Source organism: Ochotona princeps, chromosome 2 (genome assembly GCF_030435755.1).
Source record: "Ochotona princeps isolate mOchPri1 chromosome 2, mOchPri1.hap1, whole genome shotgun sequence".
In the NCBI taxonomy this organism is placed as follows: domain Eukaryota; kingdom Metazoa; phylum Chordata; class Mammalia; order Lagomorpha; family Ochotonidae; genus Ochotona; species Ochotona princeps.
Window position 1 is genome coordinate 41,629,465 of NC_080833.1, and position 21,397 is coordinate 41,650,861.

A 21,397-nucleotide genomic window follows, 5' to 3' on the forward strand; every position below is an offset into this window, starting at 1 on the left:
AAAAAAAAGAAAAAGAAAAAGAAGAAGAAAAAAGAAAAGAAAAGTCATTATGCTAGCATTGATTTATCTCTTTCAAATCGTTATTGGAACTTTCTGATTACTGACATCACTTTGTGGGAAGAGTGCCATTAAGCATTTTGAAATGTGCTGAATTCAAAGTGTGTTTTCTGGAGGTCATCCTATTCAGACGGAAATGCTATTAATGTTATCAGTTAACTTGGCTGTGCTTGGAGTTTTGTTTTGCAATTGCTGATTCCCTTTTTCAGTAACTTTTTCATGATAGTTTTTTCAGGATTTCTTTTGGCACACATGACCTTTGTCACAATTTTTAAAAAGTTTCCTGATGATATGTATAAAATTTAAGTGTCAGGGCGTGGTGTGATAGCATAGTTGTTAAAGTCCTCACCTTGCACACACTGGGAACCCATATGGTTGCTAGTTCTAATCCTGGCGGCCCTGCTTCCCATCCAGCTCCCTACTTGTGGCCTGGGAAAGCAGTGGAGGATGGCCCAAAGCCTTGGGACCGTGCACCTGCGTGGCAGACCTAGAAGAGCTCCTAGCTCCTGGCTTTGAATTGGCGCAGCATCGGCATTTGTGGTCACTTAGGGAGTGAATCATCAGATGGAAGATCTTCCTCTCTGTCTCTCCTCCTCTCTGTATATCTGACTTTCCAATAAAAATAAATAAATCTTTCAAAAAAAATTTAAGTATTGGGCCCGACGCGGTGGCCTAATGGCTAAAGTCCTTGCCTTGAATACAGCGGGAAAGCAGTTGAGGACAGCCCAACACCTTGCGACCCTGTACCCGTGTGGGAGACTTGGAGGAAATTCCTGGCTCCTGGCTTCAGATCAGCACAGCACCAGCTGTTGTGGTCACTTGGGGAGTGAATCATCAGAGAGAAGATCATCTTCTCTGTCTCTCCTCCTATCCATGTATCTGACTTTGCAATAAAAATATATCTTAAAAAAGAAGAAACTTACTAAAATTAAAATTTAAGTGTCACATTGAATTATGGTATAAATCTTCAGTTACAGATATCAAGAGTCTGTAAAGTGTATTTATAAATGTTATATGTATTTATTTATTTAAAAGACAGGAACATGTGATCGGAGATCTTCACTCCTTAAATGCTTGAAATTGGGTCTGGGCCAGACTGAAATCTGGAGCCTGGAGATTAATCCTGATCTCCCACATATGCAGCAGCGAACGGAGTACTGGGGTCATCACCTGCTGCCTCCCAGGGTGTGCTGATGTTCAGTAATACCTTCTGTTTCTGTTTACTTGAAGAGTTCATGGAACACTTCACTGAGTTTCCTAGTGCGTTAAAAGATCCCTTCAGAATGTTCTCTGTGCATAATAGACTTGACTGACTGTGACATCCAGGATAAAGGTCAAGAATACGGTAGGTCAACTGAAACTTCAACCTTGAAAAAACTCAGTGCACAATAAATTATTAAGTAGTTTGCAGGTAGAATTTTTAAAAAGATTTATTTGTTATTGCAAAGTCATATACAGAGAGGAAGAAAGACAAAGAGGAAGATCCTCTGTCAGATGATTGAACCCCCTCCCCCCGCCCCCAGTGACTGCAACGGCCGGTGTTGCACCACCAATCCAAAGCCAGGAGCCTGGAATCTCTCCAGGTCTCCCACGCAGATGCAGGGTCCCAAGGCCTTGGGCATCCTCAACTGCTTTCCCAGGCCACAAGCAGGGAGCTGGATGGGAAGTGGAGCTGCCGGGATTAGAACTGGAGCCCATATGGGATCCCAGTGTTCAAGGCGAGGACTTTAGCTGCTAGGCCATGACGTCAGGCCCATGCAAGTAGAATTAAAAAAAATATATTACAGAACTCTTTTATATACATATATGTATATATATGAAAAACTGTATTTACAAATTTAAGTGTTTTTTTTGTTTTAGTCCTTTGAGAAAAAGTACTTTAAAGTATATTAGAAATCTGAGTTTAGATTGAAATTTAAAATAAAATATTCATTTTGAAAATGAGATTTAAAAGCCTGGTATTTGTAAGATTTAAAAATATATATATTTTTTTCTTGTAGTCCTTGACCCTTTGTACCCTAATCAACTATGTAAAGATTATCAAAATAAAATGATAATTACATTTAAAATTTTAAGGAATTATTTATTTGAAAGACAAAAGTTAGAGAATGGGGAGTGGGAGACAGAAGTTCGGCTCTGTTGATTTACTCCCCAAAGGTTTACAATGGCCAGGGCTGTGCCAGGCTAAAGCCAGGAGTCTTGCATGCTATAGTGCCAGCCCCATTTATTTGAACAAAGTAATATAAATGTATATATACCTTGAAGGATAGCTGTCTCTTGATTTCTCTGAATATTCTCATTTATTTGTTTCACAGACTTTGTTTTCTGGAGCAAAAGAATTTTAAAGATAGTTGCCATAAGCCATCTTGAGTTAATGTGATACATTTGTTGCAGTTGAATTAATATTAATGACCTTACTAAGTTTAAAAGAAATACTTAAAAATGTGCTTTGGGGACTCAAATGCTGCAGCATTTCAGGTTAAGCTGCCGTGTGCAGCACCAGCTGTTAGAGTCCGGGCCCAAACCCCCGGACATCAGGGTGCGAGCTAGTCAACCCCCAGAGAACAACAAAGAGTCTCACTGGTAATGCAGACAGCAAACAGAGTTTATTGTGCCAGCATGCTGGGGTCAGACCACACTTGGGGCACACAGGCCAGCCAAGCAGGGCGGTCGGACCCCCGAACAGCCCAAGACATCTTATATAGGCTCTCTTGGGCTGGGAAATACATCAAAAGTAACAACCTTAGACATGCTAATTTTTTTATGGCCTTCAGGCACAGGCAGCCTGTTCTGTTCCCATACCCATTATCTGTATGGCTCATCCCATTCTCATACCCTTATCTTCCTCCTGTTCCTGGGACCAGAGAAGAATTGTGCCCTTGCCTTCACAAAGTTGCAAGGCAGCAAAGAACAGACTTATCGCTAAAGGGAATCCTCCCAAAATCCAGGCACCTCCTGGCCTAGCAAAGTAGCAGTTTTTCAGTACAAAGGAATCTCACACTGCCCAACAATAACATTTTACCCACACTCTTAACACAGCATTCCATATGAGCACCTGCTGAAGTCCCAGCCACTGCATTTCTGATCTGGCTTCCTGCTGATGTACCTGGGGAAGCAAGGAGAATGGGTCTCATGCTTGGGACCCTGAACCCATATGGTAGATCCAGAAGAGGCTCCTGGCTTCAGACTGGCCCAGCTCCAGCCATTGCTACCATTTGGGAAATCAAACAGATGATGGAAGATCTCTGTCTCTCCCTCTAGCTCTGTAATCTTGCCTTTCAGATAAATCTTTTTTGAAAGCTGTACCTTTTGTTAATGCCATATTGCACTTTGATAAGTATCTGTTATATATCATGTTCTCTATGGAGCTGTTGTACTACCCTAAGAATCCCTTGTCCACCTGTTCATCATTCTTTCTCTAAACCATTGGTCTTATTTTTGTTCCTATTTTTTTCTTTTTCTGGGATATTATATAGTTTAAATCATACGGGATGTAGATTTTCAGATTTATGTTTTTCCTTTGGAAATGCAGTTTTTATTGTGTGTTTGTATGGCTTTTTTTTTTTTAACTGTTGAATAATAGTCTGCTGTATGAATATACTGCAGTTGATTTCTCCAATTGGAGTGTGTCTGGGTCGTTTCTAGTTTGGCGTAATTATAAATAAAGCTGTTAGCAACATTTGTATGTAGGCATTTGTATAGACATGAGTTCTGCTTCACTTGTATAAACATCTTGCGCTGTGATTGTTGGGTTCTGCATTTTCTTCTTCTAAGACTAGTAAACTGTCTTCCAAAGTGGCCGTAACATTTTGCATTGCCATTAGCAATGAATGAGAGTCCCATTTATCAAACACCAATGTTTGCTGTTGTCAATGCGCCATGGTCAAATCCATGCATATTTTTTTATAGTACATTTTTATCATGAACCTTTTGAAAACCCATGTGACTTCTTTGAAGAAATATCTATTCGTGTTCTTCACCTACTGGGAAAAAATAAATTATTTATGTGAGGGACAGCTTTTATCTGTTGGTTCACTGTCCAGATTCCTGCAACAGCTAGGCCTGGGGCTGACCAGAGGTGAGAACTGGAAATGCATTTCCGCCATCACCAGTGCCTCACATGATCTGCAATGGAAGCAGGAGCCAAGGCTGGGAATCCTATCGAGGTCTTGCATAGGATGCACATGTCTTAACTATTAGGCTAAAGGCCTGCTGCTTCCCCATATTTAAAAAGATTCATGTAGTTTTTTTTTTTTTTTTGAAAGGTGGAATTAGTAAATAGATCTTCAATATGCTAGTCATTCCCCAAATGGCCCCAAGGACCAGAGCTGGGTTGACTGAAAGCTGGGAACTGGGAACTGGGAACTACTTTTTGGGTCTCCCATGTGGGTACAGGAACCCAAGAACTTGGATCATGTTCTGTTGCTTTCCCAGCTATTACCTGGGAGCTGGATTGGAAGTAGAGCAGCTAGAACTTGAACCGACACCCATGTGGGATGCTGACACCACAGATGGAGGATTAGCTTGCTACATCACAGCACCGGGCCTCGCCCATTATTAATTCAGTTGTCGTTTTTGTTGTGCACTTACAGAGCTCTTCTCATATCTTACATAAACATCTCTTATCAGGCATATGATTTGCAAACATTTTCTTTCATTCTGTGGAGGTTTTTCTCCTTGCTACTCTTTTGTCTTTTATACACCAGAGTTTTAAATTTTGATGAGATGCGATTATCCTTTTATTGCCTGTGCTTTTAAAATAATACTCAAGATACCATTTCCACATCCAGTATCATGTAGCTTTCCACTGTGATTTTTGTGTGTCTTATAGTTGTGCTTGCACTTTGATTTTTGATCCATTTTGAGTTTTTGTATATGATGTGAGTCTGATTTTATTGCTTTGAATGTCGGTATCTGTTTTTTCTTTTCCTGGTGAGTGCTGTTGCTACTCTTGTTAACATGATTTGATACACATATGAGAGTTTACTTCTGTGGCTCTGTGTTCTAATCCATTGGTTTTTGTATCTTTTATTATGCAGTACCACACTGTGTTGATTACTTCCATTTTGCATCTAGGGAGTGTGTTCTTTGTGAAGATTATTTTGGTTGTTTATTGTCCCTTGAGATTCCATATGAGAATAAGGAAGATTTTTTTTCTGTTTCTGAAAAAAACAAAACACATGTGATTGAGGTCTCAACCTAGACTGTTGAATCTGTGGGTTGCTTTGGATCTTTCTTTCTTTTTTTTTTTTGTTTTTTTGTTTTGTATTTGTTTTTTTGTACATTGTCGCGAACACCGAGCCCGGTCACTCAAACACACACCACAAGCCGAGAGAATGAATGCTTGCAATCGGACGTTTATTCAGGCGAGCACACACCAAACAGGTTGGCTCCGATCTGGTGGGAGCCTGTTGGCTTCAGGTGACTGGGACCAAGGCATGGGTTTATATACAATTCAGGGGGTCAAGCCATTAGTTGTTTACAATGTTTTTGGTTGGTTATTACTTGTTTACAACATATTTCCATTGGTTACTTTCACTTCACAAACATGTTTACTTATTTTTAATTGGTTATAACTTATCTGTCAGTAACACTCTTTGCTTTTTCTTAATTCTGCAAAATGTGTTTTTTTACATATTTGTCAAAACATGTTTTTCTTCTTTTATCGTTTTTACCAGAACTTGTTTTTTTAACATGTTTACTTGCGTTAGAACTTCTTGACAGGAGTGATATGAGAGGTGACTCCATTTCACCAGTAGTCTAGGAAGATGGAGTCACTTCTGTTCAAGAGTTCCAACATACATACTATATCCCTTATTAAGTCACAGCATGATTTACATAAAAGGTCTATTATTGTAGCTATTTCTAGATCATCAATCTTAGATAAAAGTGTAGTAATATTAAGAATACAATTAAGATTATTGATAATATTACTACCCATATTTCCCATGGATTCATTTTTGTCTATACCCATTCAGGTATGTATTGATGGAGCAATGCAGATGTAGATGGGAGTAAGTAAACACTTATAATCAGACTGTTCCTGTCATACTGGAAGGTCAGATAGATACAGAGGAGAGACAGAGAGGAAGATCTTCCATCTAATGATTCACTCCCCAAGTGACCATAACAGCCAGAGATGCACACCGATCTGGAGCCTCTTCCAGGTCTCTTACGTGGCTGCAGGGTCCTCTAGTGCTTTTCCAGGCCACTAGCAGGGAGCTAGATGGCTGGATGGGAAGCTGGGCTGCCAGCATTAGAACCGGCACCCATATGGGATCCTGGCACATTCAAGGCCAGGGGCGTTAGCTGCTAGGCCACTGCGCTGAGCCCATAGTATTGCATCTTCATGTTAATTCTCAAATCTGTGTACATAAACTGTCTTTGCATTTATTTTGTTTTAATTTCTTTTATTGGGCACCTCTTTAAGTACCTAATTCCCAAGTTCTTAATTCTTTTTTATCTTCTAATTTTAATATATAATTCTTAATTATTTTTGCTGTTTAAAATGAAATTGTTTTCTTAATTTCATTTTGTTTTATTGTTATCAATGTGTAGAAATGCAGCTGAATTTGCTTACCGATTTCCTATCTTTGTGACTTGAACATGTTAGTTCTGACAGTTATTTTTCGGTATGGTACCTTTTGATTCTCTGTATGCAGGATCATGTCATATATGAACAGAGATAATTGTACTTCTTCCTTTCCAGTTTGCATGCCTTTTAGTTCTTTTTAATTGCTCTGGCTAAATTTCATTACCTTGTTGAGTAGACATGGCTAAAGCACATGTCTTTGTCTTATTACTATCTTAAAGGAAAAGCTGTTTGTCTTTTATCCTTGCATATGTTGGCTGTAGTTTTTTTTTAATTTTTAATTTTCTATTTAGTATTTACATAGTTGTACATATCATTTGCATAGGGATGCATGTCCATGTGGACCTCCAGTTAGAGTGATGAGGAGAGTAGAGGTATGGAAGAAGGTGGGTAAGATGAATGTTTCAGTTCTTTTAACTTTTTACCCTCGTAGTCTGTGGAGGATGGCTCTAGGTTTTTACAACATGAGTTTTACCATATTAATATAATTTCCTTGTTACTACTTTTTGAGTGCTCTGTCATACAGGGTGTTGAATTATATTAAATGCTTTTTTTTGGCCCGGCGTGGTGGCCTAGTAGCTAAAGTCCTCGCCTTGAAAGAACCAGGATCCGTTATGGGGACCGGTTCCAATCCTGGCAGCTGCACTTCTGATTCAGCTGCCTGCTTGTAGCCTGGGAAAGAAGTCGAGGACAGCCCAATGCCTTGGGATCCTGCACCCGTGTGGGAGATCTGCAAGAAGTTCCAGGCTCCTGGCTTCAGATTGGCACAGTTCACAGCTCACAGCTGTCACTTGGGGAGTGAATCATTGGACGGAAGATTTTCCTCTGTGTCTCTCCTCCTCTCTGTAAATCTGAATTTGCAATAAAAATAAATAAGTCTTTTTTAAGAAATAACATATAAAAGTCTTTTTTTAAAAAAAGATTTATTTATTCTTGGGGCCCGGCAGTGTGGCCTAGCAGCTCAAGTCCTCGCCTTGAAAGCCCCGGGATCCCATATGGGCTCCAGTTCTAATCCCGGCAGCTCCACTTCCCATCCAGCTCCCTGCTTGTGGCCTGGGAAAGCAGTCGAGGACGGCCCAAAGCTTTGGGACCCTCTTCCAGGGAGACCTGAAAGAGGTTTCAGGTTCCCTGCATCAGATCGGCGCGCACCGGCCCGTTGCGGCTCACTTGGGGAGTGAATCATCGGATGGAAGATCTTCCTCTCTGTCTCTCCTCCTCTCTGTATATCTGACTTTGTAATAAAAATTAAAATCTAAAAAAAAAAAATATTTATTTATTCTTATTGGAAAGGCACATCTACAAAGAGCATGAGAGACGGAAAGATCCTCCTGCCACTGATTCACTCCCCAAGTAGTCGGCATGACTAGAGTTAAGGCAATCAAGCCAGGAGCCAAGCACTTCTTCCAGGCCTTCCACATGGGTACAGGGTCCCAAGGCCTTGGGCCTTCTTCAGCTGCTTGGTAGACCGCGGCAGGTAGCTGGATGGAAAGTGGAGCAGCCAGGACACAAATAGGCACCCATATGGGATCCCAGTGGATACAAGGTGAGGATTTAGCCTTTAGGCCATTGTGTTGGTCCCAGTTTCCTGTGAACTTCTAAAAGTTGTCTAATCAATCAAACTCAGTTTCTGTAGAAAATGAAAAAGGCAGTATACTTTTTTCTTTTCTACATCACAGAGGAATGTGAGAATGTAAAGCCCTTTGAAAACTGTAGATTAGTAATCATAATAGCTGTATGTGTATCAGTTTTACCTAGTAGGAAGGATAGTGATTTATCTCAGCTTTGAGTTAAGTATGACCTATGTCAGTCTCATAAGATGCAGGATAATTCTTTGCTGTACAGGCTGTTGGGGTAGCATTTATCCTCCTGGGAACAGTTTTCTTCCTATATGAAGACCTGTGTGGTGAATGATTTAATTTTCAAGAAAACAAGTCTTATCAAAGGCTTAAGGAAATTCTTTTTGCATGATGTAGAAAACAAAAGAAATTGAGATTTTTTTAGAGCCAGACCCAAAAGCTGGAAATGAGGTGCTAGAAATTGCCATGGCTGATTTTGGTTGCCAGCTCTCGTTTCCTGTAGGTAGAGCTGGGCTTTTGATTTGTTGTTGTTAATATGATTGCCTGGTATATTTTTATGCGTGATCTTTTGCGTATTAGGGAAAGCAGCTGGCTTGTTTTCCAATAAGGGTAGTAGAAAGCAGAGTTAAAAACCAGAAATCATTGTTTAAAATGTTTCAGTTCCTTTCCAAATATCAATAGCAGAAGTAATTGTCTTGAGCAGTCTGTGTTAAAGCGATATTACATGTATCAAATATTGTAACTCAGGTGTGTGTTTTTGTTTCTCTGCTGTGTATTTTCTGTATGACCTCCGTGATAGTTTTTATTTTCAGTCAATATTTTCAGTTTATTGTTGATACAATTATAAATCTCACTCTTGCTTTTTGAATTGCATAGCCTCTTGAATTAGGTTTCTCTTTAAAGTTTTTATTACTTTAGTGTAATAAGTTTCATTGTCAGTCATCATTGTCAAACAGCACTGACCTGTTCTATTTGTTGTGATCCCAAATGAGTTTATAGTGTCTTCTTTTTCTACACAGGTTTTCTGTGCTTCCTGCTGTAACCTGAAATGTAAACTGTTATATATGGACAAAAAGGAAGCTAGAGTGTGTGTTATTTGCCATTCAGTACTGATGAATGGTGAGTATTGAGAACAGGTTGGTTTCACAGTTCCTGACACCAAACCATAGAATTCCTATGAAAAGAAAACTTTTTCTTCAATGTCTTTCTGTATAAGTTGCTCACTTTCTCAAAAGTTGTAACTTTAAAAATATTGAGAAAGTTTTCATATTTTGAACCGTATTAGCATTTCAGAATTACTGTGCCTGATTTTTAATAATTGAATGCTAAAGGGCAGCTAAGTTTTTTTGCAAGAAGAATGGAAGGTCTTTGGAAATCTGGTGTTATATAGCGTTAATATTCCTGTGAAATGACTTGAGTTGCGTGTGGGGCCAGGGAGCAATTGACATTGATGATAAGATATTACAAATGGGTTGAGATTTTCTTCCCAAGAGAAACTCCATCTAGGGGACACCTTAATAACTTAAAATACATTCTTATTAACACCTTGTTTCATTCATCTTGTTAAGAATATATATTTTAAGTCCAGGATCAAGTAGAGAATTGCTTTTTCCTATCAGTTATCTCTTTGATCCTACTTATGTTTGTGATGAGGATAATAGTTTTGAATTTAGTGTTTTTTGGCAAAAGGATATAGCCAGTGGGTGGTAAGTAAAACTTACTGTTCATCTTTTAAGAAATTAGAAATAAATTCAGGAGCATTTTATAGTTTAAAAAAATGGATAACAAAAGTACTCCTGAATATTCTTCTAAAGAGAGACAATAAAATTGCTCAAGCTGTAGTGTTTTCTCTTTGAAAATGTCTTTGTGTAGTTGCCAGAACATTCACTGATAGACGTAAGATACTGATTCTGGACACCACTGCTGCTTGTGCCTGGATAGTGTGCCCTCGCAGAGGATGGAGCTGCTCTGAGATCCCTCCTGCCCTGTCTGTCTGCATTGCTCATAGTGATGTGTTCCTGTTGCTGCCTTGTTAACCTATTGCATGTCGGTTAATCTGATCTGTTCTGTTCTAATCTCCTATGATCCACCTAGTTTCCTCCCATTTCTGAATTCTTATAATTTTGATCAAATGTAAATCATTCTCTCTACTCTTAAGGGTCACTTTTTTGGACGATGGTAATTTCACTTGATTTCTCAATTGATGATGTTTATTCCACTACTTTCATTTTTGGATACATATTCACGGACAAGAGCATTTTACTTAATTATAGTACCTAATACTTCTTTTATTTGATGAGATCTTCCAACTGGATAGCTGTTTTATTTTAAGATGGCAGAACTAAAGATGAAGGAAATGGCAGAGGATTCATATGGAACCTACTTTTTATTAAGCAAAGGAGGCCCTTAACAAGGGATCCTAAGGTGATCTACTTTTCCTGGTTTTTCCAGCGTCTTTCCTCTTGCATGGCTTAGCCTGATCTTTTTCTGAACATTTAATTTGATGTGTTCCCTATCTCTTTTCCTTTTCTCTTCCTCCCCTCTTCCTGCTAGTGCTTTCAAAGGAGCATAGCTTTTGTAAATAGTCCTGTCTTGCAGTTTGAAGGCAATATTCAAAATCTTATAAATTGTTCTTTGACACAGAATGTTTTTGAAAACAAACTTAAAAAAGTTTATTATATTGTATTCCGTGCACACAGTATTCCTGAATTGAGAAAGTAATATATGATGTCTTTCCTATCTGTAGCATTTCATCCTAAATGTTTAAGAGGCAGAGAGAGAAAAAGAGCAAGATAGAGCTCCTGTTCACTGGTTCGTTCCCCCAAAATGTGCTCCACATCCTGGAGCGGCCTGAGACTAAAGCAGGAGCTGAGAACTCAATCCTTGTCTCCCATGTGAGTGATAAGAATGCATCACTTGGGCTGTCTGTACTGCCTCCCAGAGTTTATACTGGCAGACAGCTGGGGTCAAGATTCAGAGTCAGGAATCAAACCTATTCACTTCAGTGTGGAAGGGGTGCATACCTTAACTCTAACACAAGTGCCAGTTCAGTTCCATCTGTTTATTTTTAAAGACAGTGCTTGAAATAGGAGTGTTTAAATAGTAAAATTACACAGAATTATAACCTATCTGTGATCATGTGGGTTGATCACATTTATATGAACTTGGCGCATTTTCATGTTCGAATAGGTTCTGTGCTTTTTAGACACACCAAAGATGTAAAATGATTGTTGTTAGGTACAGGCAGAGTTCACTCAGTGCAGAGATGTGTTCCCTTGAGCTTTAGGCTTCAGAATATTTCAAACAAGAGTTTATCTTAGCTAAAAACAGTCTGATCTAGAATTGAAACTAAAAATCATATGATGGGGTTATGCAGTTTTAGTTCCTGATAGAACTTCATAAAATGTATGAACTATTTAAACTGTTTTCCCATTAGAAATCCTTTGTTGCTTCATTCCCTTTTGAGGCAATGTGTGATCCTTTAAAGAAGTTAGGGGCCTAGTCTTTAACTCAGATTAGGCAGTTCTTTTTGCTATTTTTAATACAATGAAATTCTTAACTGCAAATAGTTTATTAAGCTGTTTCCTTAATTGAATAAAATCACCTATCTCCTTAATACCTTCACTAGCTGGAAGAGAGAGATACTCTGAGTGTTAATGAGCAGGAGCTACATTATTTATCCAGTATTGTGGAGGTCTTAATGTCCATATTTTACAATCCATTCACATTGATTGTGTCTGTATTTGCTTTAGCTCAAGCCTGGGAGAACATGATGAGTGCCTCAAGCCAGAGCCCTAACCCTAACAATCCTGCTGAATACTGTTCTACTATCCCTCCCTTGCAGCAAGCTCAGGCTTCAGGAGCCCTGAGCTCTCCACCTCCCACTGTGATGGTACCTGTGGGAGTTTTAAAGCACCCTGGAGCAGAAGGTAGGGGATCATGTGCTATTCTCTCTATTTTTCCTCACCATGTTCCTCTAAAAAGGTGCTGATGTGACTTTGCAGCACAAGTCTTGAAACACTGCAGACAAGTCCCTTTGGGTGATTGTTAAAGTGGAAAAACAAGGTGAGAAATGTGTCAATACTATTTCTGGGCAAGTAAAAAATAATACTGTGTTGGCCTGATATTGTGGCAGCACTTCTGAAAACTATGCCACCTTCCTCTCCAGGTTAAGAATGAAGTAATTATACTGCTTATACTCTAAAAGAGGTGTGGAATGTGAAGTCACCCTATAAAATTCTACCCTCATACTTACCTTAATGTTCTTTGTAGTAGTCTAGTAGGTGATGAAAATGAGAATTCTTCTTCCTGACAAGCCTGTTCTAGTTTTGCTTTTTTGGAATATATGTTGCCATTTTCTTTTAATTTTTAATCTACCCATTATAAAACATGAAAATATTGTGTTGGAATATAGACCTTTAAATCCAGAACTTAAATTCTGATATGACAGGTAGAAAATTATAGGATAAGCTTATTTTGGCTTACTATATAACTTTTTGATTTTGTCAGATGAAAGGTACTTTATAAATTTAGGGGATTATATAAAGTAAAAATAACAATATATATTTTCTTAAAATGATCTCATCAAGAAGTTTCTCTTGATAATCAAAAGTCAAAAATCAATCTTCCTTCGCTAATTATATATCTTTTCATCTGGTAATATTCCCTTCCCCTTGCTAAATAGTCAATTTTCCCCTTTTAAAGATCTAAGACTTTTATTGACTTTATCACACTCTTCCCATTGACCTGTCTTTTCAGATCATCCCTTGGTCATAATCCTTGTATTTTTGTGAGTTCAGGCTTTCTTAAAATCCTTATTCTCTTTACTTCATTTGTCATTTTTGTTATTCTTTCCTAGTCTCTGTTTTGACTGTTTGAATTGATTTTCAAAATTGGATTTATGAGAACATTTCATCAGACTCAATTTCCCAGCTTTTCCCTAGTCCTTTTACTAAAATGCAAACAACTTTTACATGGCCAGATCAGTCTTTTGCTTCTTCAGTTAACACTTTTACAGAAATGCTGGTCAGTTTGCTTCCCAGTTCTTATGTATCTGTGCCAGTTCCTCCTTTATTAATTTATAATTCTTCAGCATCCTTCAGGGCATCTTTTGCCCTTTAACAGTAAGTACCATGTCACTTTTCCAGGTATTTAATTTCTGTGAAAAACTCATACTGTTGGGAGAATTTGAATTTCTTTTTGCTAGATGTACTTATTGATATTTTGCCTGCTGTGAATGTATTGCTTGAATGCTTGCAGTACAGATCATATGACATAGCCGTAGATGTGTTGAAGAACTCCTAATGAGAGTACTTCAAAGCAGCATGTTTTAAATCTTTGTATCTAAGTCATAGATGTAAAGAATATATTTCATTATATCTTGTAACCGTTTTTATATAGGGATTTACCTCTGATTTCTTTAGTTGTAAGATGTTAAATAGTGATATCTTATGCATCTGGATTTGGTGACCTTGTCTTCATTATCTTTGAAATCCTATCAGTGTCACATTGATACCTATTTTATTTTTCTGGCCCCTCAAGTGGCTCAGCCCAGAGAACAAAGGAGAGTTTGGTTTGCTGATGGGATTTTGCCTAATGGAGAAGTTGCTGATGCAGCCAAATTAACAATGAATGGAACTTCTTCTGCAGGAACCCTGGCTGTGTCACATGACCCAGTCAAGCCAATAACTACCAATCCTCTACCACCAGAGGTAAGAAAAACAAAACTGCAACTAAAGATAAGTACTTGCTTTACTCAGTGCTGTGTTACTTTCTTCCTCTTGCTAAGTTTAGTGACTGTTGTGGAACCCAATGAATTTTGATACAATTTTAATGTACAGATGGAACCTCTCTTTATGTATGTGTGACAGTTAGGTATATGTGGCAGAATCAACTGTTTTTTGTCTTCTGTGTATTTGAAAATTTTCCAAAAAAAAAATACTCATGGAGGTTGTTCTTAGATGAGCTTAGGCTACTGCTCTAGCAAGAGGCTTGGCTTGGGGATAGAAACAAGATGGTGGAATAGGATAAGGACATGTTTAAGCAAGTGGAGAATCATTAGCCAGGGTGAAGCAGAGAGGCCACAATCCTGGGAAACAGAGGACAGACCAATGGTAGAGGAATACCAGTAGCCCCAGGGACATGGACTCGCAGTGCAGACGGTAGAGTGGTGTTGCAGTGATCAGATTCTGCAGTGGCTTTTGGTGATCAGAGCTCCATCGGGGAACAAGTAGGAAGGGGAGTTCACCACAAGCTCAGGAGGTGAACCCAGGCATACACCTGCTCATCTTGCAGAAACAGAGTGCAGGTGGGTATAGAAACAGGGTGGATTTCCTGGCTCACTCCAACTTGTGCTGTGTCAGGCGCCATTTTGTGTAAGGAGGAAAAGGTTTTGGAGCTGGAGGAACAATAGGAAGCTGCACATGCACTAAGCCGGAGGTGAACTCACATCCAGCTTGACGCATTACACTGATCCCACAGGGAAAATAGTGCTGACTTGGCATTTTACAGGTTCCACTCAAAAGAGATCTGGGTGGCCCCCAAACTTAATGGCCAGCAAGCCCAGACCTCCACCAATGCCACATCAGGTGCTGTTTTGTGTACTGAGGAAAAGGTTGGATGGCTGAAGGAACAACAGTAAGTTGTGTAGGCCCTGAGCCAGGAAAGAACTCACTTTCAACTCAATGCTTAGTACGGTCTCACTGGGAAAATAGTAACGACTTGGCATCCTGTGGGTTCCACCAAAAATAGATCCAGGTGACTTTCAGACCTCACTGACTGCAGGTTCTGGCATGACCAGCACTGCTGATAACTCACAGATTTAGCACAGTTGGCATCTAACTATTCTTGGGCGCAGCTCGAACGGGAGTGGGAGAAAGGCTGTGCAGGCAACAATGCAGCCACAGCACGGTATCACAGTGGATAGAGACTGGTGAGCCAGGAGCTAGGGCCAAGGAGACCGTGATGGAAACATACCATAAGAGGCCAGAACTGACACTTTCTGGAGGGAGTAGCACAAGTGACTGCAAACTGCAGAGAAACAACTGGGTACAGAACACAATCAATAAGTCAATCATCAGACCAATGTGCAACACAACTTAGAAACTGGCCCTAAGGAGAGCAATCTGCTAACCAGAATAGCAATGACCAAGAGCAAAAGAAGAGACAAGCACAATGAATGTTGCTGAAGACTCCCCTGCAAAGGAGCAAAACCCTTTGCCAACCTCAGTTAACTGAGGAAGACATTGAGAACATGGAGGATAAAGAATTTTGAAAACTTGTTATAAAGCTCTTAACAATGAGAAGCACATACAAGGAGTTCAAGGAATTTAAGGAATATGTTACACAGGAAATAGAAGCAATGAATCCTGTGAAAGCTGATGTATTAGAAATGAGGGACACAATGCAGCAAATTAATAATTGCCTCAATAATAGGATGAGTGAAGCAGAAGAATCAGAATTGGAAGACATTTCCTTCAATGATGGGAAATAAAAAAGCTGGAAGAGGAACTGAGTCAAACTAAGAATAGTATTGAAGAATTAAGGGACAATATTAAAAGGCCAAATACAAGAGTTACGTGATTCCAAAAGGCAGAGAAAGAGAAGCTGGTTTTAAAATGTATTCAATGGGGCCTGGCATGGTGGCATAACGGTTAAAGTCCTTGCCTTGAACTTGCTGGGATCCCATATGGTTGTCGGTTCTAATCCCAGCGGTCCCGCTTCCCATCCAGCTCCCTGCTTGTGGCCTGGGAAAGCAGTTGAGGACAGCCCAGAGCCTTAGGACCCTGCACCTGCATGGGAGACCTGGAAGAACCTCTTAGCTCCTGGCTTTGAATGGGTACAACACCGGCCGTTGTGGTCACTTGGGGAGTGAATCATCGGACGGAAGATCTCCCTCTGTTTCTCCTTCTCTCTGTATATCTGACCTTCCAATAAAAACAAAACAAAGCCTTTAAAAATTTATTAAAAAAAAAAAAAAAAAAAAAGACTGGGCTACAGGAATTCATGGGCTGCTGATATACTGGTTCTAAGGCATGTTACCGAGGTCCTGTGGTGACCTCCTGGAGTTCCGTGATGAGAAAGATTGTTCAGTAGAAGGCTGAGGATTCCTGTATTTTTTTTCTCTCTCTCTTGTTTAAGGATTTATTGATTTTTGTTGGAAAGGAAGAGTTACATCAAGGAGAGAAAGAAAAACTGTCCATTACCCTCGAAACATGCCCCAAGGCCTTGGGACCCTGCACCCATGTAGGCAACCCAGGAGAAATTCCTGGCTTTTGGCTTCAGATTGGCTTAACTCTGGCCATTGTAGCTGCTTGGGGAGTGGACCTGTGGACGGAAGATCTTTCCTCTCTGTGTCTCCTCCTCTCTGTAAATCTGCCTTTCCAATAAAAATAAAATAAATCTTAAAAAAAAGAGATGTTGAAAACCACTGGCTTGATTAATGAAAGGCCCAGACGATGCATCCAAGAAAACTACCACATACTATGTCATCATTTCTACCATGTTCCATAGATATAACAGTTATAATTTGTGGTTAATAAGATTCTCCTTCCGTGGGGCCTAATTTTCCACATGAGATAAATAACTTTTTGGTTTTATTTTGCTAGGTTTTGAAATTAGTAAGGGGGCAGAGCCACCTCTAATTGCAATTTGAAAGTACACACAGCAGAGCCTTTTTACAAACTGAGTTCCTTTCTTTTGCTGGTTTTCCCTTTGAAATTGGTGGTCCGGGTTGCATTAGGTCATTAATTGCAGTTAGTTATAGAAGTTGACTTTTAAAACAAAATCAATAAATAACAGTTTTTAAAATTTTCATTGGAAAGGCAGATATACAGAGAGGAAGATCTTGTGTCCGTTGATTCATTCCCCAGGTGACTGCAACGGCAAGAGCTAAGCTGATCCAAAGCCAGGAGCCCAGAGCCTCTTCAGGTCTCCCAGGCAGGTGCAGGGTCCGAAGGTTTTAGGCCATCCTCCACTGCTTTCCCAGGCCACAAGCAGTGAGCTGGATGGGAAGCAGGACCTCTGGGACATGAACCGCTGCCCGTATGGGATCTAAGACTTTATTTTTTAAGATGTTTTAGGTTTGTATCAAAATAGAGAGGAAAGCACAGGAATTTCTCACATACCTCTTCCTTTTACACATGTACAGCTTCTCCCAGTGTTTACACCACTAGAGTACTTTAGTTGTCACAATTGCTGTATTTTTGTTGATATATCTTACCCCAAATGCTACAATTAAAGGATTTATGTTGACATATCTTACCCCAAAACCTACAATTAAGGGATATTTGTATTTTTTTTTTAAAGATTTATTTTATTTTTATTACAAAGTCAGATATGCTGAGAGGAGGAAAGATAGAGAGGAAGTGGAGCTGCCGGGATTAGAACCAGCGGCCATATGGGATCAAGGCGAGGACCTTAGCCACTAGGCCACGCTGCCAAGCCCGATATTTGTATTTTTGAGATTTTGCATGGCTGTGGGTGACAAGAGTCAGAACTATGTCTTATTCTTCGTATTTCCACAATGCCTTTGGCTACAAAATGCCCTCCCCCAAAAACCGTTTAGATGGAAACATTTTCAAACACAACAAAAAGTGGTAGGTATAATATAGTGAATACTCACATGTTCATCACCCATATTCATTAACTATCATTTTGCCGCACTTACTTTAACACTATGCATATACCTTTTCAAAATGTTTATTTTCATCTATTTGGAAGGCCAAGAGAGAGTGAGAGAGTGACCCATTCACTGACTCTCCACAAATGCTCAACACAGCCAGAGTGGACCAGGCTAAAGTCAGGCGCTTGGAATGCCGTTGGATCTGCTGTGTGAGCAGCACACAGGGGCAGCCCAGGCACTTGATCCATTATCTGCTACATTCCCAGGAGCTTTAGCAGAAAGTTGGATTGGAAGTGCAAGACTCTCTGATAGGGGATAACTTCTATTGCACCAAAATTTCTGCCTCCATTGTTTTTATAAACTATTTAAAGGATTAGTTATGCTTTACTGCTTGGTATTTGAACTTTATCTGCTAAGAATAAGATATTTTTCTTTATTTCTGTAAAAGATATTTACTTATATAGGTATCTGATTTAGAAATCAGAATCCTGTGAAAAATTACTGTTGCATTTAGCTGTCAGTTTTCTTTGATTTTCTTCAATGTTGAATTAGCCTTACATTTCTCTTGTCTCTTTAACATCATTAACATTTTTGAGGCATTTGAGCCATTCTATATAATATCTTCAATTTGTGTTTGTATCATTTTTCCCCTACGGAGCAGTTTGAGGGTGAATTTTTTATAAGAATATGTCTGAAGGAATGGTCATTTTCTAGCAGATCACATGAAAGATCAGTTTGATGTAGTAGAGTGATGTCTACCGTGTTTCTCCATTGAGAAAGTATCTTCCTCTTTCCAATTAATCAGTAAACTAAGGGATAATACAAGATTTTTACTATCTTGTTCCTCATGTCTTTAAGCCTGTGAATTTCTTTATTCTTTGATAATTCCTGCCTAAATAATTTAGAAACATGGCACTTACATGTCGCAGTTTTTTTGTGATAATTTTGTATATATTACAGTTTGTATGTTAGGTTCTTAAGACAAATATTTATTTTTTAAAAATTATATTTATTTGGAAAGCAAAGTGATGAAAGTGGGGAAGAAAGATATGTTCTACCTGATGGTTCACTCTCCAGATTTTAGCTGCAGCAAGCCAGGAACTCAGAGTTCCATATAGTGAGCAGGGGCTCTAGTACCTTGGGCCATCAACCATTCAGAGCAGTAGTAAGGTCCTGTATTTGAAACTAAGCAGCTGGGGCTCTAACCCTGGGTTTGATATGGGATGCCAGAATTGTGTGTGGCTACTTGACCTACCCCACCACAACACCAACCCAAAACAGAAGCAGTTTTAAACAAATGGGAAACTCCAGTAGATAAATGTTAGAGAGAAATGAAGTTCAGCTGAATATAACAAGCACCAAAGAAAGTAAACTTTAAATTTTGTGCTTTCACAATATGCAGTGCTATTTTAATACTTACTGGGTAAATCGAGGGAAAACATGCTTTAAAAAAAGAAAAGAGAGATGGATCTGTCAGTTAACTTACCAAATGCCTACACCAGCTTTTGACCAGAGACCAGAACAGGGTGTGGAGAACTCAGTCCAGATGCTGGACGGGACTGGCCGTGTCCCAACTAATTAAGCCATCCCCGCAGTTTCCCATGCTTTACATTAGCAGAAAGCTTGAATTGGGTCTGGAGCAAGAACTCTAACCCAGGCATCCTGATATGAGATGTGGGTGTCCCAACCTTTGTCCTAACCGCCAAACACCTGCCACAACATGGGCGCATTTAGAAAAACAAAAAACTTTGAACATATTTACAAGTCTTGAAAATGTATAGCAAAGTCCTTAAAGGGCATTTATCTTTTGGAAGCAGCCTAATGAAATGTGTATGTGTATGTGTGTGTGCGCGTGTGCATATATACACACGCGCACACACACATATATATATATGAGAAAGTTTACATAAACATGTACATATATATGTGTGTGTGTGTATATACACAGGGGATCATAGAAAATGTGTAACATTAAAAAAACTACATGGATGGGCCTGGCGTGGTGGCCTAGTGGCTAAAGTCCTCGCCTTGAAAGCACCAGGAATCCACATGGGCGCCGGTTCTAATCTCAGTAGCTCTACTTCCCATCCAGCTCCCTGCTTGTGGCCTGGGAAAGCAGTCGAGGACAGCCCAAAGCTTTGGGACCCTGCACCTGTGTGGGAGACCCAGAAAAAGCTCCTGGATCCTGGCTTCGGATCGGCGCACAGTACCGGCCGTGGCGGTCACTTGAGGAGTCAATCGTTGAATGGAAGATCTTTCTCTCTGTCTCTCCTCTCTGTATATCTGACTTTCTGATAAAAAAAAAAAAAACTTTTTAAAAAACGCATGGATTAATTATGTACCAAAATAAACTTATCCTCTGATTTTGTTTTCCTAAACTTTTGAAGTACCTAAAGATAGTGCATTTTCAGATATAACCACATAGAAGATATGCAACTATTTCTATAAAATTCATAAATATAAATCTGTAAAACCACTATTCAAGCGAAGGTATAGCACCTTTGTGTCACAAGGTTCTTGATAGATTTTCTTTATCAGTACCTGTCTATCTCCTTTTCTAAGGTAACTGTTACTCTTTCATGTCCGTAAATTGTTGTGATAGTTCTGAATTTCAAATAAATGGAAACATATAGTTTGTATGTTTTGTGCTAGACTTCTTGTTCTCAACCTGGTATTTATGAATTTTATGTTGTTACATATGTTAACTTTTTAATTGGTTTTTTTGAACTGCATAGCATTCCAGTTTATGGACCTGCCTCAATATTTTTGTTTCTCTGTTAGTGAACATTTAGATTGCTTCTAATTTTGGCTATTTTAAAGAAACCTGCTGTGAACATTCCAGTATGTTTATGTTTCAGAAAATAGGACATTTCAAAGTTCACTTCGCTTCCCATTTTAGTTTAAATTCTGTTCTGCTGGAGTCTTAAGCATTCTCACTGATTTGCTTTTTATAGACGGATATTTCTTTATTCTCTGGGAGTATAACTCAGGTTGGAAGTCCTGTTGGAAGTGCAATGAATCTTATTCCTGAAGATGGCCTTCCTCCCATTCTCATTTCCACTGGTGTGAAAGGAGGTATGTGTATTTGCTTCTTGATAATAACCATTCTTTTAGCTTTCAGAAAGCATCTACTCCAGTGCTGTGAAAGCAGTTATTTCTGTTACTGTTGTATACTTTTCTATTACAATGTTATTTGCTTTCTTTGGAAGGCAAATATTATAATATAAATGTTTGTTAACAGTTTTACCTTTATATTTCAAAGCCTGTAGGAAGAGTTACATGTGGCCCAGCCTGATACCATTAAAATATTGGTTTAAACTTTTTGTTTTGAAGTATGATACACATTTAGAAATGTATATATACAGTAAGTGTGAAGAGCACTTAATTTAAATAAAAAATTCACTGTTAAAATATTTTTAGGGAATCATTTTAAGAAATAAAATTATTGTTCACTAAGGAAACGCTTACCTTTGTGTGAAAGTTCATAATTGGTATATCACTATCAGCATCTGGTCTGCTCATTTTCAGGAGATAGTTTATACATGATCT

At 39.0% G+C, this 21,397-nt stretch overlaps 1 protein-coding gene across 5 annotated transcripts in view; it reads left to right on the plus strand.

The window, feature by feature from the left end:
• ZFYVE9 (zinc finger FYVE-type containing 9) overlaps window positions 1–21,397 on the plus strand; it is a 179,112-nt gene that overhangs the window by 92,734 nt on the left and 64,981 nt on the right. For 2 of the 5 annotated variants that reach the window (XM_004588672.4, XM_058655042.1), the window contains 4 exons: window positions 9,246–9,345; window positions 11,979–12,155; window positions 13,768–13,937; window positions 20,803–20,923. In XM_004588672.4, coding sequence (XP_004588729.2) covers window positions 9,246–9,345; window positions 11,979–12,155; window positions 13,768–13,937; window positions 20,803–20,923 — 568 coding nt within the window. The remainder of the gene's footprint in view (window positions 1–9,245; window positions 9,346–11,978; window positions 12,156–13,767; window positions 13,938–20,802; window positions 20,924–21,397) is intronic. The other 3 variants (XM_058655022.1, XM_004588673.4, XM_058655034.1) reach the window with 3 other exon arrangements.